This window comes from Hesperophylax consimilis, chromosome 17 (genome assembly GCF_061612785.1).
Source record: "Hesperophylax consimilis isolate HC1 chromosome 17, BYU_Hcon_1.0, whole genome shotgun sequence".
Taxonomy (NCBI): Eukaryota; Metazoa; Arthropoda; class Insecta; order Trichoptera; family Limnephilidae; genus Hesperophylax; species Hesperophylax consimilis.
In genome coordinates this window covers 12,257,714-12,274,749 of record NC_142852.1, presented here as the reverse complement: position 1 = coordinate 12,274,749, position 17,036 = coordinate 12,257,714, and the positions used below count along the sequence as shown (strand labels likewise).

Below are 17,036 nucleotides of genomic sequence, written 5' to 3'. Positions count from 1 at the left end.
TCAGTTCGTAATTTGATTTAAACATACGTGCACCTACATATCGCAAGTGAAATAATTACCAATTTTTGAATTTGAAATAATAAATAGTTTTCATCATTTTTAATTCGAATTAGTAGATTTACAGAGTGTTTTTAAAGTGTGCAAGTGAATATTTATTACGACATCATGGAGTCCTGTTACAAAACGGGACGTGGCAAATCACTGAATGGACAAAGTCGTGAAATTTTATTCCGCGTGTTTAATTATTTTATGCATAATAAAAAAAAACGGTGGTCAATTTTTAAGCATGACTGACTTATATGATTTGACGTCTAAGGCAACTGGAGTATCGCAGACTAGTATTCGACGTATCGTAACTGGAGTGGCAAAGGAAGCAGAAACACAACCGTCATCATCGTCAACTCAACGACCAACCTTCAGCACACCAGGGAAGAAACGACGCAGACTATCAACCAAATCAGATGTAGATGATTTCGATAAGGAAGTTATTAGAAGATGTGTGTATGATTTTCATTTAGTTCATAAGTCTTTGCCAACGATGAAAAAGATTCATAGAGTTCTGAAAGGGGACATCGACTACGCAGGGTGTATAACTACGTTAAGGAAAGTTGTTCACAATTTGGGTTTTCGATGGAGAAAAACAGAAACAAACCGAAAGTTGCTTATTGAAAAAAATTATATCCGACTTAAACGTACCACATATCTCACTAAATTAGAAGAATATAGGAATGACGGACGTCCAATTGTGTATTCTGATGAAACATACATTCATAGTACACATACAACACCGCGTGCGTGGACTGACAACTCCAATAAAGGAGCTAAAGTTCCTGTGTCTAAAGGCAAACGTCTAATAATACTTCATGCATGCAGTGAAAATGGTTTTGTACCCAACGCACTGTTAACATTTAAATCTGATCAGAGGACTGGCGACTACCATGGTGCTATGAATTCTGCCAATTACAGAAAATGGATCACGGAAAAGGTTTTGCCAAATCTGGAACCAAAATCTGTGCTTGTTATAGACAATGCGTCATACCACAATGAAGAATGCGAAAGGATCCCGACATCAAGTTCAAGAAAAGGAGTTATGCTGACCTGGTTGGAAAAGCATGGAATACCGTATCCGATTAAAAACACAATACCAATATTGTATGATATTATTAAGCTCCACAAGATACGAGTCAAGAAATACATTCTGGACCAATTGCTGGAAAAGCATGGTCACTCAGTATTGCGTCTGCCACCATACCACCCGGAGCTGAACCCAATCGAACTCTGTTGGGGAATAATAAAAGGACGCGTAGCTGTCAGGAATGTTACTTTTACGATGGATTCCGTCCAGACTTTACTTGGAGAAGAAGTTGTCGCAATTAATGCCCAGACATTCAAAGACATTTTTAGAAAGGTCAAGGAACAAGAGGATAAATACGAAAAATTAGAACCCAAGATCGATACTTACACTGATGAATTCACAATACATCTTGGGGAATCAGATGAAGATACCTCCGTTGGATCATCTTTGGGATCTTCAATCAGTGGGGAAATAAGTGGTATAGGTGAACTTTTAGATGATTCTGACTAATATGCTAAAGGTCCAGTGGGATAGTTTTTATCGTAGATTATTGATATTATCTCACTGTTCTTAAAAATTTTGTTGCTTATATTTTCATTTCATTTATATACTTTTTATCTCCATCATAACTTTATTTATACTATTTTTTTCTCATGTTAAAGTATTTTATCATGTTAATATGTACTGCCTTTATTATTTATGTAAAAGCCCTCTGGGCGCAAAACAAAATAAATAAAGAAACAACTAACAAATTAATGTTCTCCAAAACGAGCTTGAAAAAAAAATCATTTGTCATATACTTGGTTTATAAATGTGTAAAATCTACTACTTAAGAAATTCTAAAAATTATAGTACTTTATTTAAAATTAAATATCTAGTCATATAAACATTGGGAACTCATATGTCATAAATATATTGGTTTAAAAATGTGTACATTCTAATTATACAATTATAAATGTTCTCTGAAAAATGGTATGGAAAGAATCTCCTACTTATGATCTCACTGAAGAAACCACTCATTCACTCTGAATGCAATTATTGATGTTTTCCGAAATGACCCTGTAAAAAAAATCACATCTTTGCGATTCTTTCAAAGACATAAAGAAACCATCCCTTCGTTAAAATAGATAAATAAATATTCTAGGAAACGATAAAATTTTGGAAATGTGGGTTAATTATACTTCAAGGAAATATATCAAATTAACATTAAACATGCTTTGTAAAATAAATATTTCTGGTCAGATTAATAATTATTCCCCGAAAAACAATTAGGTATAAATTCCAATTGCCGTAATTTCCGTGAATTAGGGTCATTATCGATGGAAGTTTGTTATGTACAGCATTCTTACATAAATGACTAAGAATTGTTAGCAATACCATTGTCTTTTTTAAGAATACCTACCCATTTGAATTCAATCCTGAAAATTATCACAATAGTTTAGAAAAAAAAATGATAAACTTCAATATTTCAATAACGATGTCGTAAAACAAAATAAGTTTTATGTGACCGACTTCAACACGCTTTGGCTAAGGACGGGTTGTTTCGGAGAATTTGAACAATTCATCAAATTTCAACGTTCATTTTCGGGTTCTGTGAAATACTTATCCAAGTTCTGTTTTTATATCATTGTAGGCTAGTTGCTTGACAAAACTGAAATAAAAACAGAACTTGAAAAAATCTTTCACAGAACTTGAAAATTAACGTTGAAATTTGATATGAATTGTTCAGATTCTCCGAAACAACCCGTCCTTAGAGTTCTCAATTGTGAAATAATCATCAATTGTTTTTTTTTTCAATCTTAAATCGAAACACGCTGTATGTAAGTTTTGCATCTGTGTGAGTACTGTGATGAAGCCAACTTAACTTGCGAGACCTATACCACTCGCGACAAATGACTCGCGAATTGTGCTGAATATGAAATGTTCTTAAATATCATTATTCTCTGTTACGATCGTTCTTAATATTAACCGTTCTTATTAATAACCGTGATTAATTCTCATATAATGATGAATATGTATGTTAACAATATGTATGTGTTCAAAAGTCACATGATGAAAATGTTTTTTTCTTTGAGTTATCTGGTCGCCATGAAAATTATAATAATTGTCTATGACTTCATTCTTGTCTATGCATAACCTATAAATATTTTTGACAAGTGCTTTCTTCTCCGACAGCCGTTTCTTCCTGTTAAACTTACTATCCCACGCCTGTGATGGTTATTGGTAAAGTAAGTACTCATTCTTATATTCATCGCTATTTATTTGGTAGCTGCCGTTATTCCAGTTTAGTTAGGGAATCATTGGGCGTTTTATCACAGAAGAATGTTTAAACTGTCAATTTGACGTCTACCGATTATTAGATTAGTATTTAGAAGACATTTATTACAATTTTCACAGCAAAAAAACACTTGGTTAACAGATATTTTGTTAAAAGCGGAATGGCGGTAAACATTGTAAATATATAAATATAGTTTTTCACGATAAACAACGTTTCTCTTAACCGTTGTCATATCTTTAAGGTTTTCAAATATGTGTTTTGGCTACGACTTCGTTATTTTGCGAAACCACATTTTTTAATGTTTTTTTTATTCTAGTTAAAAAGAAAATTACATTTTCACTTATTTAACTAGAAAAAACTAATCGATTACACATTAATATATAACATGAATATTTTATTCCCGATCATTGTTTTGTTGATTTAGCATAAAAATGAACAACTTTTTTTAAATTTACCTACACTTTTTTCATTTTTAATTTCGTCTGGGAGGCAATTATATATGTTCCTCCCCTCCTAACCAAAATAAAATGTATTTTATCGTGTTGCCGTGTAAAGTGTCTGTGTACTTGATACGTTTTAATGATTTCTGTATTTGGATGTATGAGTTTATTTTTTATTTTGCATATAAGGAGACATGTTTTATATTCATAAAAAGGTTCTTAATGTTAATAGTTTTGTTTCCACAAATAATTTTTCTGTTGATGTTCTAGGTTTGAAGTGAAATAGCTTTTTGATTACTTTGTTTTTTTTTTAAGAGTAGTTCATTTATATATGTTTCATATGCATTTCCCCAGATTTCAATCAAGTAGTTTAAATGTGAATGTACGAGTCTATAATATAGACTTTTTTTAATTTTATTTGGTAACAGATATGATATCCGGCTTAATACGCTAATTAAAGGGTTTATTTTATCTTTAATATCTTGAATATGCTGTTTAAAAGTTAGGTGTTTATCAATGTATCAGGATTTGCAGGTTGTTATATTCAATTTTTAAATGGTACATAAGGAGGAATGATTTAACGAGTTAAGCCTTAATTCATGTATCCTGCTTTAATTGTACTTTTGGATTTTTATCATTTTATTTTATTTTAACAACGTTCTGTTTCAGATATATTCTTGGGGTTAAACCAATAACCAAACTCTACCAAAGCAGACCATGGATCTACTGAAGCCAGCTACTATATCCATCAAGACGGAACCAGGGCTCCAGGAAGAAGATGGAGGTGAAATTGCATTTTCAGATTTAGATTTCGACCACCCAGCTGTAACGAAGGAATGCTCGCAATATGCGGAGAGTACTCAGACAGCCAGTTTGTTGCATTGCATACGTGCAAAAATAGAACTTAAAATTCGGATGTCCGGAATCAATGTCTCTTTAGAAATGTCATGCAAACAGGAGACACACTTGTGCACAACATCCTCTCTTATAAAATATGAGGTTTATTGGGTATTTACCTTACTCTGCGTCCTTGCCGGAAAATACCAAAACACAGCACTCATTAAACTTTATTATATTATTCATAATAAGTTGTCGGTTCCTCGATTTACACCGGGATATGATGTGAATTACACGAATAATACGTTAAAAATACATGAATATTGATTGGAAAAACAATATCTCTTTGACCGAAAACTACGAAACTCTCTACTACAGGTGCTCTAGAGAAAGGTTTTTCCTTCTTGAAGAATCGGTCCCTGAAACGGACATCAAAATGCAATTTTTCAATTAAAAAAATTCTCGTTTATAACAATTTGACGAGATACAGCGCTGGCACTATGTGGGCGCAATTGGTGCAATTCGTTCCGGGCGTCGAATACTTAACCTAACACATCGCCCTTGATATTATTTTTGATAAATACCGCTCTACAAAAAAACACAAATCATCATTTTAATGATTACAGTGATATACTGCCTTGGCGTGTATTAATTTAGACTGTTAGGGCAGTCAATATTAAACTCGCGCCAGGCGCCGTTTGTTTCAGGCCTGGCCATGCAAAAATTCATTCTATTTATTGTACTTTTTTATTCCAGGAAGCATAAATGTGGAGACAGTTACCATAAACGCGGATCTCTTACCCCGACAAGTTGAAGCGGGGCTTACTTATATGAAAATTGACATAGACCTGCCGGATGTTAAAGAGGAATTCTTAGAACGCTTTGGAAGAATTACCAAGGAAGCAGGTAAAACCAATTTTTCACTGTAAACTTGAACGACTCGGACTCTCCTATTTTTTTAACCTTTCTACGAACTTACTTCGCTTATTTACTCTAAGTTTATGAAATAAGTTAAACTGAGTCTTATTCACCCATGTTATTTTTCAAATCTTTCGACAGATCTTCAGACGCATTTTGTGGAAAAAGGATTCACTCCTCCCCATCACAACTACTCCTCTCTTAAGTCAAATTTTGCAATAAACGTACGCACCCATGTTAGAGAAAAAACTTTGTCATGTTCCGTTTGCAACTATGCATGTTATAAAAAGAGCCGCCTAACGGGCCACATGCTGACTCATGGTGGAAAAAAACCTTTTTCATGTTCCGAGTGCAACTATGCGTGTTGTCAAAAGGGTCAGCTGAAGAGGCACATGCTGATTCACAGTGGAGAAAAACCTTTTTCATGTTCCGTGTGCAACTATGCGTGTTTTCTTAAGGGTAATTTAAAGAGCCACATGCTCACTCACAGTGGAGAAAAACCTTTTTCATGTTCCGTGTGCACCTATGTGTTTTATCGAAAAAGCGACCTAACGAGCCACATGCTGACTCACAGTAAAGAAAAACCTTTTTCGTGTTTCGTGTGCAACTGTGCGTGCTATCGAAAAAGTCAGCTAAAGATGCATATGCTGATTCACAGTGGAGAAAAACCGTTTTCATGTTTGGTGTGCAACTATGCGTGTTGTCGAAAGGGTAATTTAAAGAGCCACATGCTCACTCACAGTGGAGAAAAACCTTTTTCATGTTCCGTGTGCAACTATGCATGTAATCATAAGGGTCATTTAATGAACCACATGCTGACTCACAGTGGAGAAAAACCGTTTTCATGTTTGGAGTGCAACTATGCGTGTTGTCAAAAGGGTCAGCTGAAGAGGCACATGCTGATTCACAGTGGAGAAAAACCTTTTTCATGTTCCGCGTGCAACTATGCGTGTTTTATAAAGGGTAATTTAAAGAGCCACATGCTCACTCACAGTGGAGATAAACCTTTTTCATGTTCCGTGTGCAACTATGCATGCTATCGAAAGAGCGCCCTAACGAGCCACATGCTGACTCACAGTGTAGAAAAACCATTTTCATGTTCCGTGTGCAACTATGCGTGTCGTCAAAAGAGTCAGCTGAAGAGGCACATGCTGACACACAGTGGAAAAAAAGCACTTTCATGTTAAAAAAAACCTTTTTCATGTTCCGTGTGCAACTATGCATGTTGTCGAAAGAGTGACCTAACGAGCCACATGCTGACTCACAGTGGAGAAAAACCTTTTTCATGTTCCGTGTGCAACTATGCGTGTCGTCAAAAGGGTCAGCTGAAGAGGCACATGCTGATTCACAGTTGAGAAAAACCTTTTTCTTGTTTCGTGTGCAAATATGCGTGTTGTAAAAAGGGTCAGCTAAAGAGGCACATGCTGATACACAGTGGAGAAAAACCTCTTCCATGTTTGAAGTGCGATTATACAAGTTATTACCAGGGTAACCTGAAGGCACACATGCTGACTCACAGTGAAGAAAAACCTTTTTTATGTTCCCTGTCCAACTATGCGTGCTATCGTAAGGGTCAACTAAAGTTCCACATGCTGACTCACAGTGGAGAAAACTCTTTTTCGTGTTCCGTATGCAACTATGCATGTAATCAAAAGGGCCAACTGAAGAGCAATATGCTCTCTCACAGCGTAGGAAAACCTCTTTAATATTCTATGTGCAACTATACATGTTTTCTGAAGTGCAACATGCTAACTCACGGTGGAGAAAAATCTTTTTCAAGTCCCGTGTGAAACATTTAATTTTATCAACACGCCCATCTTAATACCCACATGCTGACTCACAGTGGCGAAAAACCTGTTTTATGTTCCAGAGTGCACATATTTATGTTATTGTAAATGCAATCTGAAACGCACGTTGAGTCACTACGGAGAAAACTTTTTCTTGTTCCTTGTTCATCTATGCATATTCTCAAAACGTACCTACATCTTAAAAGCCACATGCTGACTCACAGTGGCGACAAAGCTTTTTCTTTTTCCAAGTGCACATATTCAGATTCTAGGAAAGGCCACCTTACCCCCCATATAGGACATTTGTTGGAACACATTCTGACTCAGAGCGGAGAAAAACCCCCTTTTTCTTGTTCCGAGTGCAACTATGCAAGTTATCAACAGTGTTCCTTGAAGAGAAAAAACTGACTGACAGCTGAAAAACAACTTTCCCGTTTTCTGGCTGACGAGAGATTGAAAAAAACGCGTGCGCACTCCCTGTTTTTTTCGTATGGAATTATGCATTTTCTCGAAAAGACTCTTTGACTGGACACTTTTCTTGTTCCTTGCGTTAACATTGACCTTCACGAAAACTATTTACAGAATAAATTCTATCATAGGATCTGATATGTTTCACCAGAGAGTTACCAGTATATAAAATTAACATAATTTTATAATGGTCACAATATTTATAACCTTGCGATTACGTTGAATTTGTTCTGAATCGCATTGGAAAAGATTTTTTTTTTAATCTTAAATGTACGTGTAACTTAAATGTATTTTTTAAAATATATGTTTATTCAGTTTTTTTTTTTATTTGTACATTATTTTCTCTTACTTAGATCCTACAAAACTGATCAATCAGTTTAATTGTAAGAAATCTCTCACTCTTTCTATGTATTAGCTTATAATAATATATTTAATTTGAATCTTGATCCACAATATTAATAGTTTTTATGTTTGACGGAGGTAGAACAATCTAATTTTCGTTTTTATTTTTGAATTACATGTCTCATTTTTAATATCTTCTGGTAATGAGTTAAATAATTCCGGAATTTTATGTCTTTTTGTTCTATCTCCGTATACATTTTGCGATATTTTAATAATGAACATTTGTGCTTCTCTATGCCTAGTAGGGTAGTTATGGTTTACACTACAGGTTTTTTGAGTTCTGTGTTCCAGAATTCATCTAGCGTTAGTTGGTAATCTATCCTACTATGTATAGAGAGCACATTACACAAAGAAAACATTTTTTTATAATCGCCTTCACATAATTGTATATTTTTTTTGCCTGATATCAATTTTAGGAAACGGATTTGTAATTGTTCTATTTTATTTAAGTACGTTTTATACGTTAATCCGTAACTATTTACTCCGTATCCTATAATTCATTCTGCTAATGCATTATATAAACAGTATAATATATTTTTATTAACAAAGTTTTTTAGGTGAAAAAATTTCCCTAATATGGATCTTAATCTATTACATACCTTTTCAATGTGATTTGACCAGTTAAAATTGACATCTATTGTAAGACCAAGGTATGTATATTGGTAAACTTTTTCTATGTTTGGGCATTTACATGGCAGAGCTTGTTTTTTTGTGTGAAAACAATCGTATGAATGACTTTTTATATGCAGTTCTTTATCCTGACAACTTGCATATGGAGAGTGTATAAGCATATATTTTGTTTTTTTTTGCGTTTATAATGATTCCATTGTCGTGGGACCATTTACTTATGTTATTTAGGTCTGTTGTATGTGTAAAAAAGATAATTCTGTCATACTACTAACACGAATATAAAAATATATATGAATAAGTGTACAGTAATGTATTTAATTATTTTCAAATAATATTTTTACACTTCTAAATTCACTTTCAAAACTGTAGAACTGTAGCAGCAGCTACTAGTGCGTTCTAGAACATTTTTTTCAAGAACTTTTAAAATTTCATTTTTTATATCCTTGCCTAATTAAGGGTTAACAACTAATAGGATAGAAATGTGTTTGCCTTCAGTTTTGAAAGCGATTTTAAGCCTTATGTTTAAAGAAACTGTATAAAGGTCAGTGTCCAAATCGCTTGCACTAAATTTTATTTTAGAAACAATGTTTTTTTAATTTTGTGTAAATATTTTATTGTGATTTGTGTTCAAGGTTCCGGATTTCCCAAAGTCAACTAAAAAACGTTAAACTATATGATTTCCAGTTGTTATTAATATGTTACCTGCTGAAATTAAAAACTGTGCCCAAAACAAACAATTGGTTTTAAACTTTCGAAGACTTGGCTTACTGAAAGAATTCATTTGTATTAGCTTACAATGACATTTTATTCTAATGACTTTTAAAATTGATATGTTTGTTTTTCATCATTTTACTTTTGCTATATTTTTGTAATTTTTTTGTTTTTTACATGTAATCACTAGACACTCAAAGTATTGCTGACCTTTTTGCTGATTTTTTTAAAAGCTTCTATGAATGTGAGACACCAGTTTCTCCTAGTACAGTATCAAATTTTACTACTGATCATAATCTTAATTTATCTTTTATCCACATAGAATATAATGATATATTGACTGAACTTAAATTACTAGATCAAAGCAAAAATGCTGGACCAGATAAAATACCTCCTGTATTTTTGAATAATTGTGCTACCAATCTGGCGTATCCTTTATATTTGCTGTTTAATCAGTCTTTACGAACAGGATGTTTTCCTACTAAATGGAAATTCAGCTTCCTTACGCCTATTTTTAAAAAAGGCGATAAACACGAGGTGATTAATCACAGACCGGTGTGCCTTTTATCAACGATTTCTAAAGTTTTTGAAAAAATTCTTCTCAAAACAGTTATTTTCCGATTAAACCACGTCATTTCTTCTAACCAACATGGTTTCTCTACTGGCAAATCTACCCTAACTTGTTAACCTATCAAAACTATATATCTGATTCCATGTCTTGTAAATTTCAAGTTGACTCTATTTATACCGATTTTAGCAAGGCGTTCGATAAAGTCAATCATGAGTTATTAATAAATAATTATTGAATAAACTCCATAAATTCGGTATAGGAGGTTCACAATATAAGTGGTTTTATAGTTACTTGACTAAAAGATTACTGGCTGATAAAATTTATGGTACATTTTCATTCAAATTCACTGCTACGAGTGGTGTTCCCCAGGTGTCACACTTAGGTCCAATCCTGTTTTTATTATTTGTAAATGATGTATTGTATATGTTCAATGATGTTCAAGTGTTAATGTTTGCAGACGATCTGAAATTATTCAAAGCAATCAGAAACATTAACGATTGCCATATATTATCAAATAACTTGTCGAGATTAATTATATGGTGTCGTGATAACCGCTTGCAACTTAACATAAGCAAATGCCAAATTATGAGGTTTCATCGAATAAAGAATCCAATATTCTTTGATTATTCCATTTGCAATATGTCGTTAGTATCTGTCTCGGTAATTAATGACTTAGGCATTTGGTTTGACACGAAACTTAACTTTATCAAGCATATTGAAATAATAACCAATAAAGCTTTGAAAATGTTTGGATTTATTTTAAGGGTATCTTATGATTTAAATAATGTCAATACTGTAAAAACATTATATATGTCACTAGTAAGGAGTCATGTAGAATACAATTCCACAGTTTGGTCCCCAAATTATGTGGTTCATTCACATGCGATTGAAAGAATCCAAAATAAATTTTTAGGATATGTAAATTTTAAAATGGGCATTCCTAGAGAAAACCTTAATTACGATAACGTACTTTGTTCATTAAATTTGATAAAATTATCTGATCGCAGAATTATTTCCGGTTTAACCTGTTTGTATAATATTATTAATTCAATGTTTGATACCCCTGATTTATTATATGATATCTCTTTTCATACTCCAAGCAGGTCGGTTACAAGACAGTACCTACCTTATTATTGTAGCAAACGTCCCAATATCACACTCCTATGCGACGGATTCAACAGCTAGGATACAAATACTACGATGTTGTTGATATATTTAGTACATCAATTTCAATATATAAGCATACCCTATTGAAGTTTTTTTCATCAAGTAGTGGAATATTTTAATAAAGGTATTTAATTTGATTTGACTAACACATAATAATTTTGTCAACTGAAACAGAAAAAAATTATGTTTTGTGCCTGCATGCTGTGTAGATCAAGTTCAGTGATATTTTGACTCTATAGTTATTTTTCGGCAATTATTTTAAATAGTCGGCTGCACTATTTTCATGTATAATTTCGTAATTTTTTTTATATGTATGTATGTAAAAGCCTTAATAGGCGTGAAATAAATAATTAAATAAATAATTTTAAAAATGTAACTGTAAATTCAATATAAAAAGATTTATAATGTAAAGAACCCGTTAGACAAACTGCTGAAAAGCAGTTTATCGGGACTTTTTACCTTATTTGTAAAGTGTATAATGTATAATAAAAAAATAAAAAAATGCCCAATCGTGCGAGCTTTCTTCACCAACATTCACTCAGAAAGCACGTCAAAAAATCGCTCTTTAAAAATCACCCTCATTCAGGGTCTAGAATACGTCATAATAATCAATCAATCTATCGGTAAATGATTTCCTGTTGAACAGCTACGTTAGCTATGTCTAAACGGTCGTACTTATTCTTATTTCAAGTTCTGTGAAGTGACAGTTAGTGTTGTCGCCGTAATAAACATTCATTTACTTATTATAATACCTGTGCTAAGTCAATTCATATTACACATATTTCACGGTACCTCACATGCGGATTTTAGCCCAGTGGTGAGAACGCCCGCTAAACCTGCACCGAGATTGGAAGAACCCAGTTAGAATCCCAAAGATTCCAAGAAAAAATATACGATTATAATATAAATATTTTTTTACACCGTTCTAAATAAATACACAACATCCTAGTGCTAACACGATTCTTACTAAAATATTTTAACCCAAATACAAATGCGGCTTTTATTCCAGCGGTGATAGCGCCCGCCATTACTTTGTAGAGTTTCGGATAACCTCAGTTCAAATCCTACTGGCATTAAATAAAAATAAATATTTTATTTTTACTTTTGTTTGCACATTTTGGCGATGGAAAAACATTAGGTACATAACCAAAATGTCTAAATCTGGCAGAATGGTTTGCAGTCTGAAGAAAACACCATCATCACCTCTATTGACTGAATCTGGCCCCATGGACTCACCGTCGGCAACGCACCAGTCAATAATAAACATTGACACAGACTCCCTTATCAACATCTTTGAGTCGAAACTCGAAACAATGCGCACTTTAAGTAAACTCGCAGTTGACGCCATTCATCAAAAATTGGGCGCGCTGTCAAATGAGTGGAAGGACCGGTACACCAAAATTATGGGATGTGTAACTGTTCTCCAGGAAGAAAATGCCAGCCTAAGACAGGAAATGGAATCAATCAGAGACGCTCACGATGAAATGGAGCAGCGTAGCAGAGAATGTAACCTGGACATTCACGGCATTCCCGAGGCAAAAGGTGAAAATTTGTTAACATTACTGGAGAAAATGGGGACCATCATTGACGTCCCGGTTCCGAGTGGGGCTGTGGTGGCGGTGCACCGCGTCGCTCGCGGTCACTCGTCGCCCTCCAACCGGCCACGTAACATAGTCGTCCAGCTCACGACAAAGTAAACTCGCAGTTGACGCCATTCATCAAAAATTGGGCGCGCTGTCAAATGAGTGGAAGGACCGGTACACCAAAATTATGGGATGTGTAACTGTTCTCCAGGAAGAAAATGCCAGCCTAAGACAGGAAATGGAATCAATCAGAGACGCTCACGATGAAATGGAGCAGCGTAGCAGAGAATGTAACCTGGACATTCACGGCATTCCCGAGGCAAAAGGTGAAAATTTGTTAACATTACTGGAGAAAATGGGGACCATCATTGACGTCCCGGTTCCGAGTGGGGCTGTGGTGGCGGTGCACCGCGTCGCTCGCGGTCACTCGTCGCCCTCCAACCGGCCACGTAACATAGTCGTCCAGCTCACGACAAAGTAAACTCGCAGTTGACGCCATTCATCAAAAATTGGGCGCGCTGTCAAATGAGTGGAAGGACCGGTACACCAAAATTATGGGATGTGTAACTGTTCTCCAGGAAGAAAATGCCAGCCTAAGACAGGAAATGGAATCAATCAGAGACGCTCACGATGAAATGGAGCAGCGTAGCAGAGAATGTAACCTGGACATTCACGGCATTCCCGAGGCAAAAGGTGAAAATTTGTTAACATTACTGGAGAAAATGGGGACCATCATTGACGTCCCGGTTCCGAGTGGGGCTGTGGTGGCGGTGCACCGCGTCGCTCGCGGTCACTCGTCGCCCTCCAACCGGCCACGTAACATAGTCGTCCAGCTCACGACAAAGTAAACTCGCAGTTGACGCCATTCATCAAAAATTGGACGCGCTGTCAAATGAGTGGAAGGACCGGTACACCAAAATTATGGGATGTGTAACTGTTCTCCAGGAAGAAAATGCCAGCCCAAGACAGGAAATGGAATCAATCAGAGACGCTCATGATGAAATGGAGCAGCTGATGTCATCGCTGCGGTAAGGACTAGCCGCCTCACAACAGGCCTAATAGGACTTGGCGCTCATTCCACTAACTTCTATGTAAATGAACACCTGAAAATAAAAAATAAAATACTCTTCGCAAAAACACGTGCCGCCGGAAAAGAAAACGGCTATAAATACGCATGGGTGCGGAATGACAGTATCCTGGCGAAAAGGAATGATCTCTATCGAGTGGTCACCATTTGTCGGGAGGGAGACCTTAACAAAATTACCACTCATGATCAACAAAATATGTGACTTCTACAACACAGTCGTTACTGCTGCTGTCGATGCCAACTCTCTCACACTATCCTGTACCCTTGTTCATTCGTCTGTTTCTTGGAAAATTACTTAATATTTTTGTTAACAGCGCAATACCTCTATAATCGTATAGCACTATCATATCTCTTGCATATTCATTAACATCTTACAATGTTGACATATTTTACACTAAGTTATCTTTGTTTCATATATAATTTTGATGCTTCATACGTCCTAATTGATGTACCGCTCTCGTGATTGTGGAATAAATCGATAGGCACACTTACACTAATAAAATGACATCATCTATATTTTTATTTTATTTTTTTATTTATTTATTTATTTAATTCAAAAAACAGTTTTTACATAAAAAGCATACTCTGCACATCTCACTAGGGCATTCCTGTATCAAGATGTGCAGCTTTACAATAATATCATTTAAAAAAATACATATATGTAAATTAAAAATAATAACAACATTAAATTAAATTTAAACAAAAAAAGAAAAGTTTATGACACGGACGTTTCGAGACCGGTAGACAAAAATAAACAAAATTTTAGTAACAAATGTATGAAAAAAAATAAAAACAAAAAACAAAAAAGTCAACAAAAGAAGCATTATTAAGTAAGTTGGCAACAATAATATTCTTCTGTTAACTAAAGTACAAGGTACCTGTGCTGGCTTATCAGACACAAGCATAGGGTAACCATACTAACAATTACAACATGGATAGTATGAATAATAGATTATAAGAAAAAATAAAAATAACTAAATAAAAAAGGTAAATAATAACCGATAGGTAAGTAGATAATGTTATAATAAAAAGTAAATATTTTAGCTAGACAATAATTAAAGTAAATATTAATTCGATAATTAAGTAGATAATAATAATAATAAGTAACATAATAATAAATAACCAAAAGTTATTTTAGAAGTAAATAAGTGCATGTGCAGTAAGTAAATAAGGATTGTATCGAAACAGAGCTTCCACAAGGAATTATGATATAAGCGACAACATGGGTGATCCAAAATCATCATTCTCAGCTAGTACGGAGATTTTGACCATTTTCTTGAATGAATTTAACGTACCTATAGTTTTTATATTTTCTCCAAGCATATTATATAGCAACGGAGCTTTATATGAAAACCTCCTTTGTCCGAAGGATGTTCTGGTATACACCGGCTGATACATTAAAGAAGAACCCATTCTAGTGCTGCGCACTTGTTGAGATCTTTTAGCAGTAATAGTGTTGTTGAAAAATTTACAGAGAGCCTGTATTATGTACAACTGCCTTATTGTCATAATTTTGCTTTCACTATATAATAACTTTGATGGATACATAAAATTTCTCTTATACATTATTTTTAAAATTAATTTTTAAAATTATTTTTTGCGCAACATTCAAAGGCTCTAAGGTAGTCTTGTTACAAGAACCCCAACAGACAACATTATATGAAAGCATTGATTGAACTAGAGCATAATATACAGTTTTTAATGTAACTTTGTCCAATATGTTTCTTAGATTTTTGAAAATGTAGGCTAGCCTTCTTATTTGGTTTCTTAATGTAGTAATGTGATTGTTCCATTTAACAATAAGAATAATAATGGGTGTATATTAATATTAATTTGAGCCCGTGAAAACTTGTCGAAAATGTAGGTATATCCCGTGAAGGTACAAACGAAGGAAATTATGTTTACATAATTATCAATCTTAAAGTAAATATTTATAATAAAGTGAATAATAGCAACAAAAGTGGTTATAGAGTGGTAGTAGATCTTTTGGTGGTAATAGATTGGTAAGATAAATAAGTTAGCATCAAGAACGCAACTAAAATGACAAATACATTCAATAACATTAGAAATACACAGAATGTGACTAAAATAGTGCGCAGGTATTTGCAATGATTTTATGATATTAACAAAACAACAATTATTAAATGATATTAACAAAAAAATATAGCTCAGAGCATGGAGCGTACTTAAGTTGTAAAGATGTTGCAAAGAATATGTTGACATAAAATAAATACATACAAAAACATTTGAAATACACAGCGATGTGGCCAAAATAGTGCGTAGGTATTTGCAATGAAATTTTTTTTTTCAGGTATATGCACAGTTGTTATTTGTATGTTATTACCTAATGACAAATTATATGTGATAACAACAGCTAAGGGTGGTAGGTAAATATAGAATACATCACATTGCTTATTCATTATCCTATTGAAAATTATGAAATGAGTCTTAAATGAACAAGTAATGAATTTCATAATTACCGACTTATTATTCTTAATCAGAGCACGGTGAGTACTCAATCTGTAAATATGTAGGTGCGACGGGTGTGTTGCAATAGAAAAAGAAGTTACAATTACCTGCGAACTATTCCAGAATCTGACCATAAAAGGAATATAGATATATTCATTTATTTTTTTCCCAGATTTATATAGATTTACTAGAAGTATGAGGTTGCATGAGATCTTACTGATTGTGATAAAAATAAATGAGTATATAAATATTCTATAACAATATATTACAATATGAGAACATGAAATGATATCTTCATTAACAGCCATAATGACAGAGTGAAATAGAAGTCAGATAGATTGACTTTTTAAACGTTGCAGGTCATTGGCATTATTTATTGTTATGATTTTTGAGCTGTCAATTTTCTTCAGTAAGATACGTCCTGAAGATGTCCATGCATATTTAAAATTGTTTTCTCTGGCGAATCGTTTAGTTTGTCCTAGGAGGAATTTTGCTTTTTGTGTTAAGTGATCCGATATATATATTCGTTGGGCATCTTGCGATATTCCTAGATCGTATGTATTTAATTTATTTGTGCTGGGAGTTGTGGCCTTTGTGTATGTTTTTATTTTGC

General features: G+C 34.0%; 1 protein-coding gene across 1 annotated transcript; it reads left to right on the top strand.

Annotated features, from left to right (window-relative positions):
* The first annotated feature begins 278 nt into the window (after nt 1-278).
* Nucleotides 279-1,585, top strand: LOC149415998 (uncharacterized). The gene has a single exon (XM_089641839.1). It carries the CDS (start codon nt 287-289, stop codon nt 1,583-1,585), a length of 1,299 nt encoding a protein of 432 aa, XP_089497965.1. The 5' UTR covers nt 279-286.
* The last annotated feature ends 15,451 nt before the right edge of the window (nt 1,586-17,036 follow it).

Bases quoted from the DNA above. Each gene is read 5' to 3' on its own strand.
- LOC149415998 (XM_089641839.1), top strand. From the start codon at position 287: ATGACTGACTTATATGATTTGACGTCTAAGGCAACTGGAGTATCGCAG.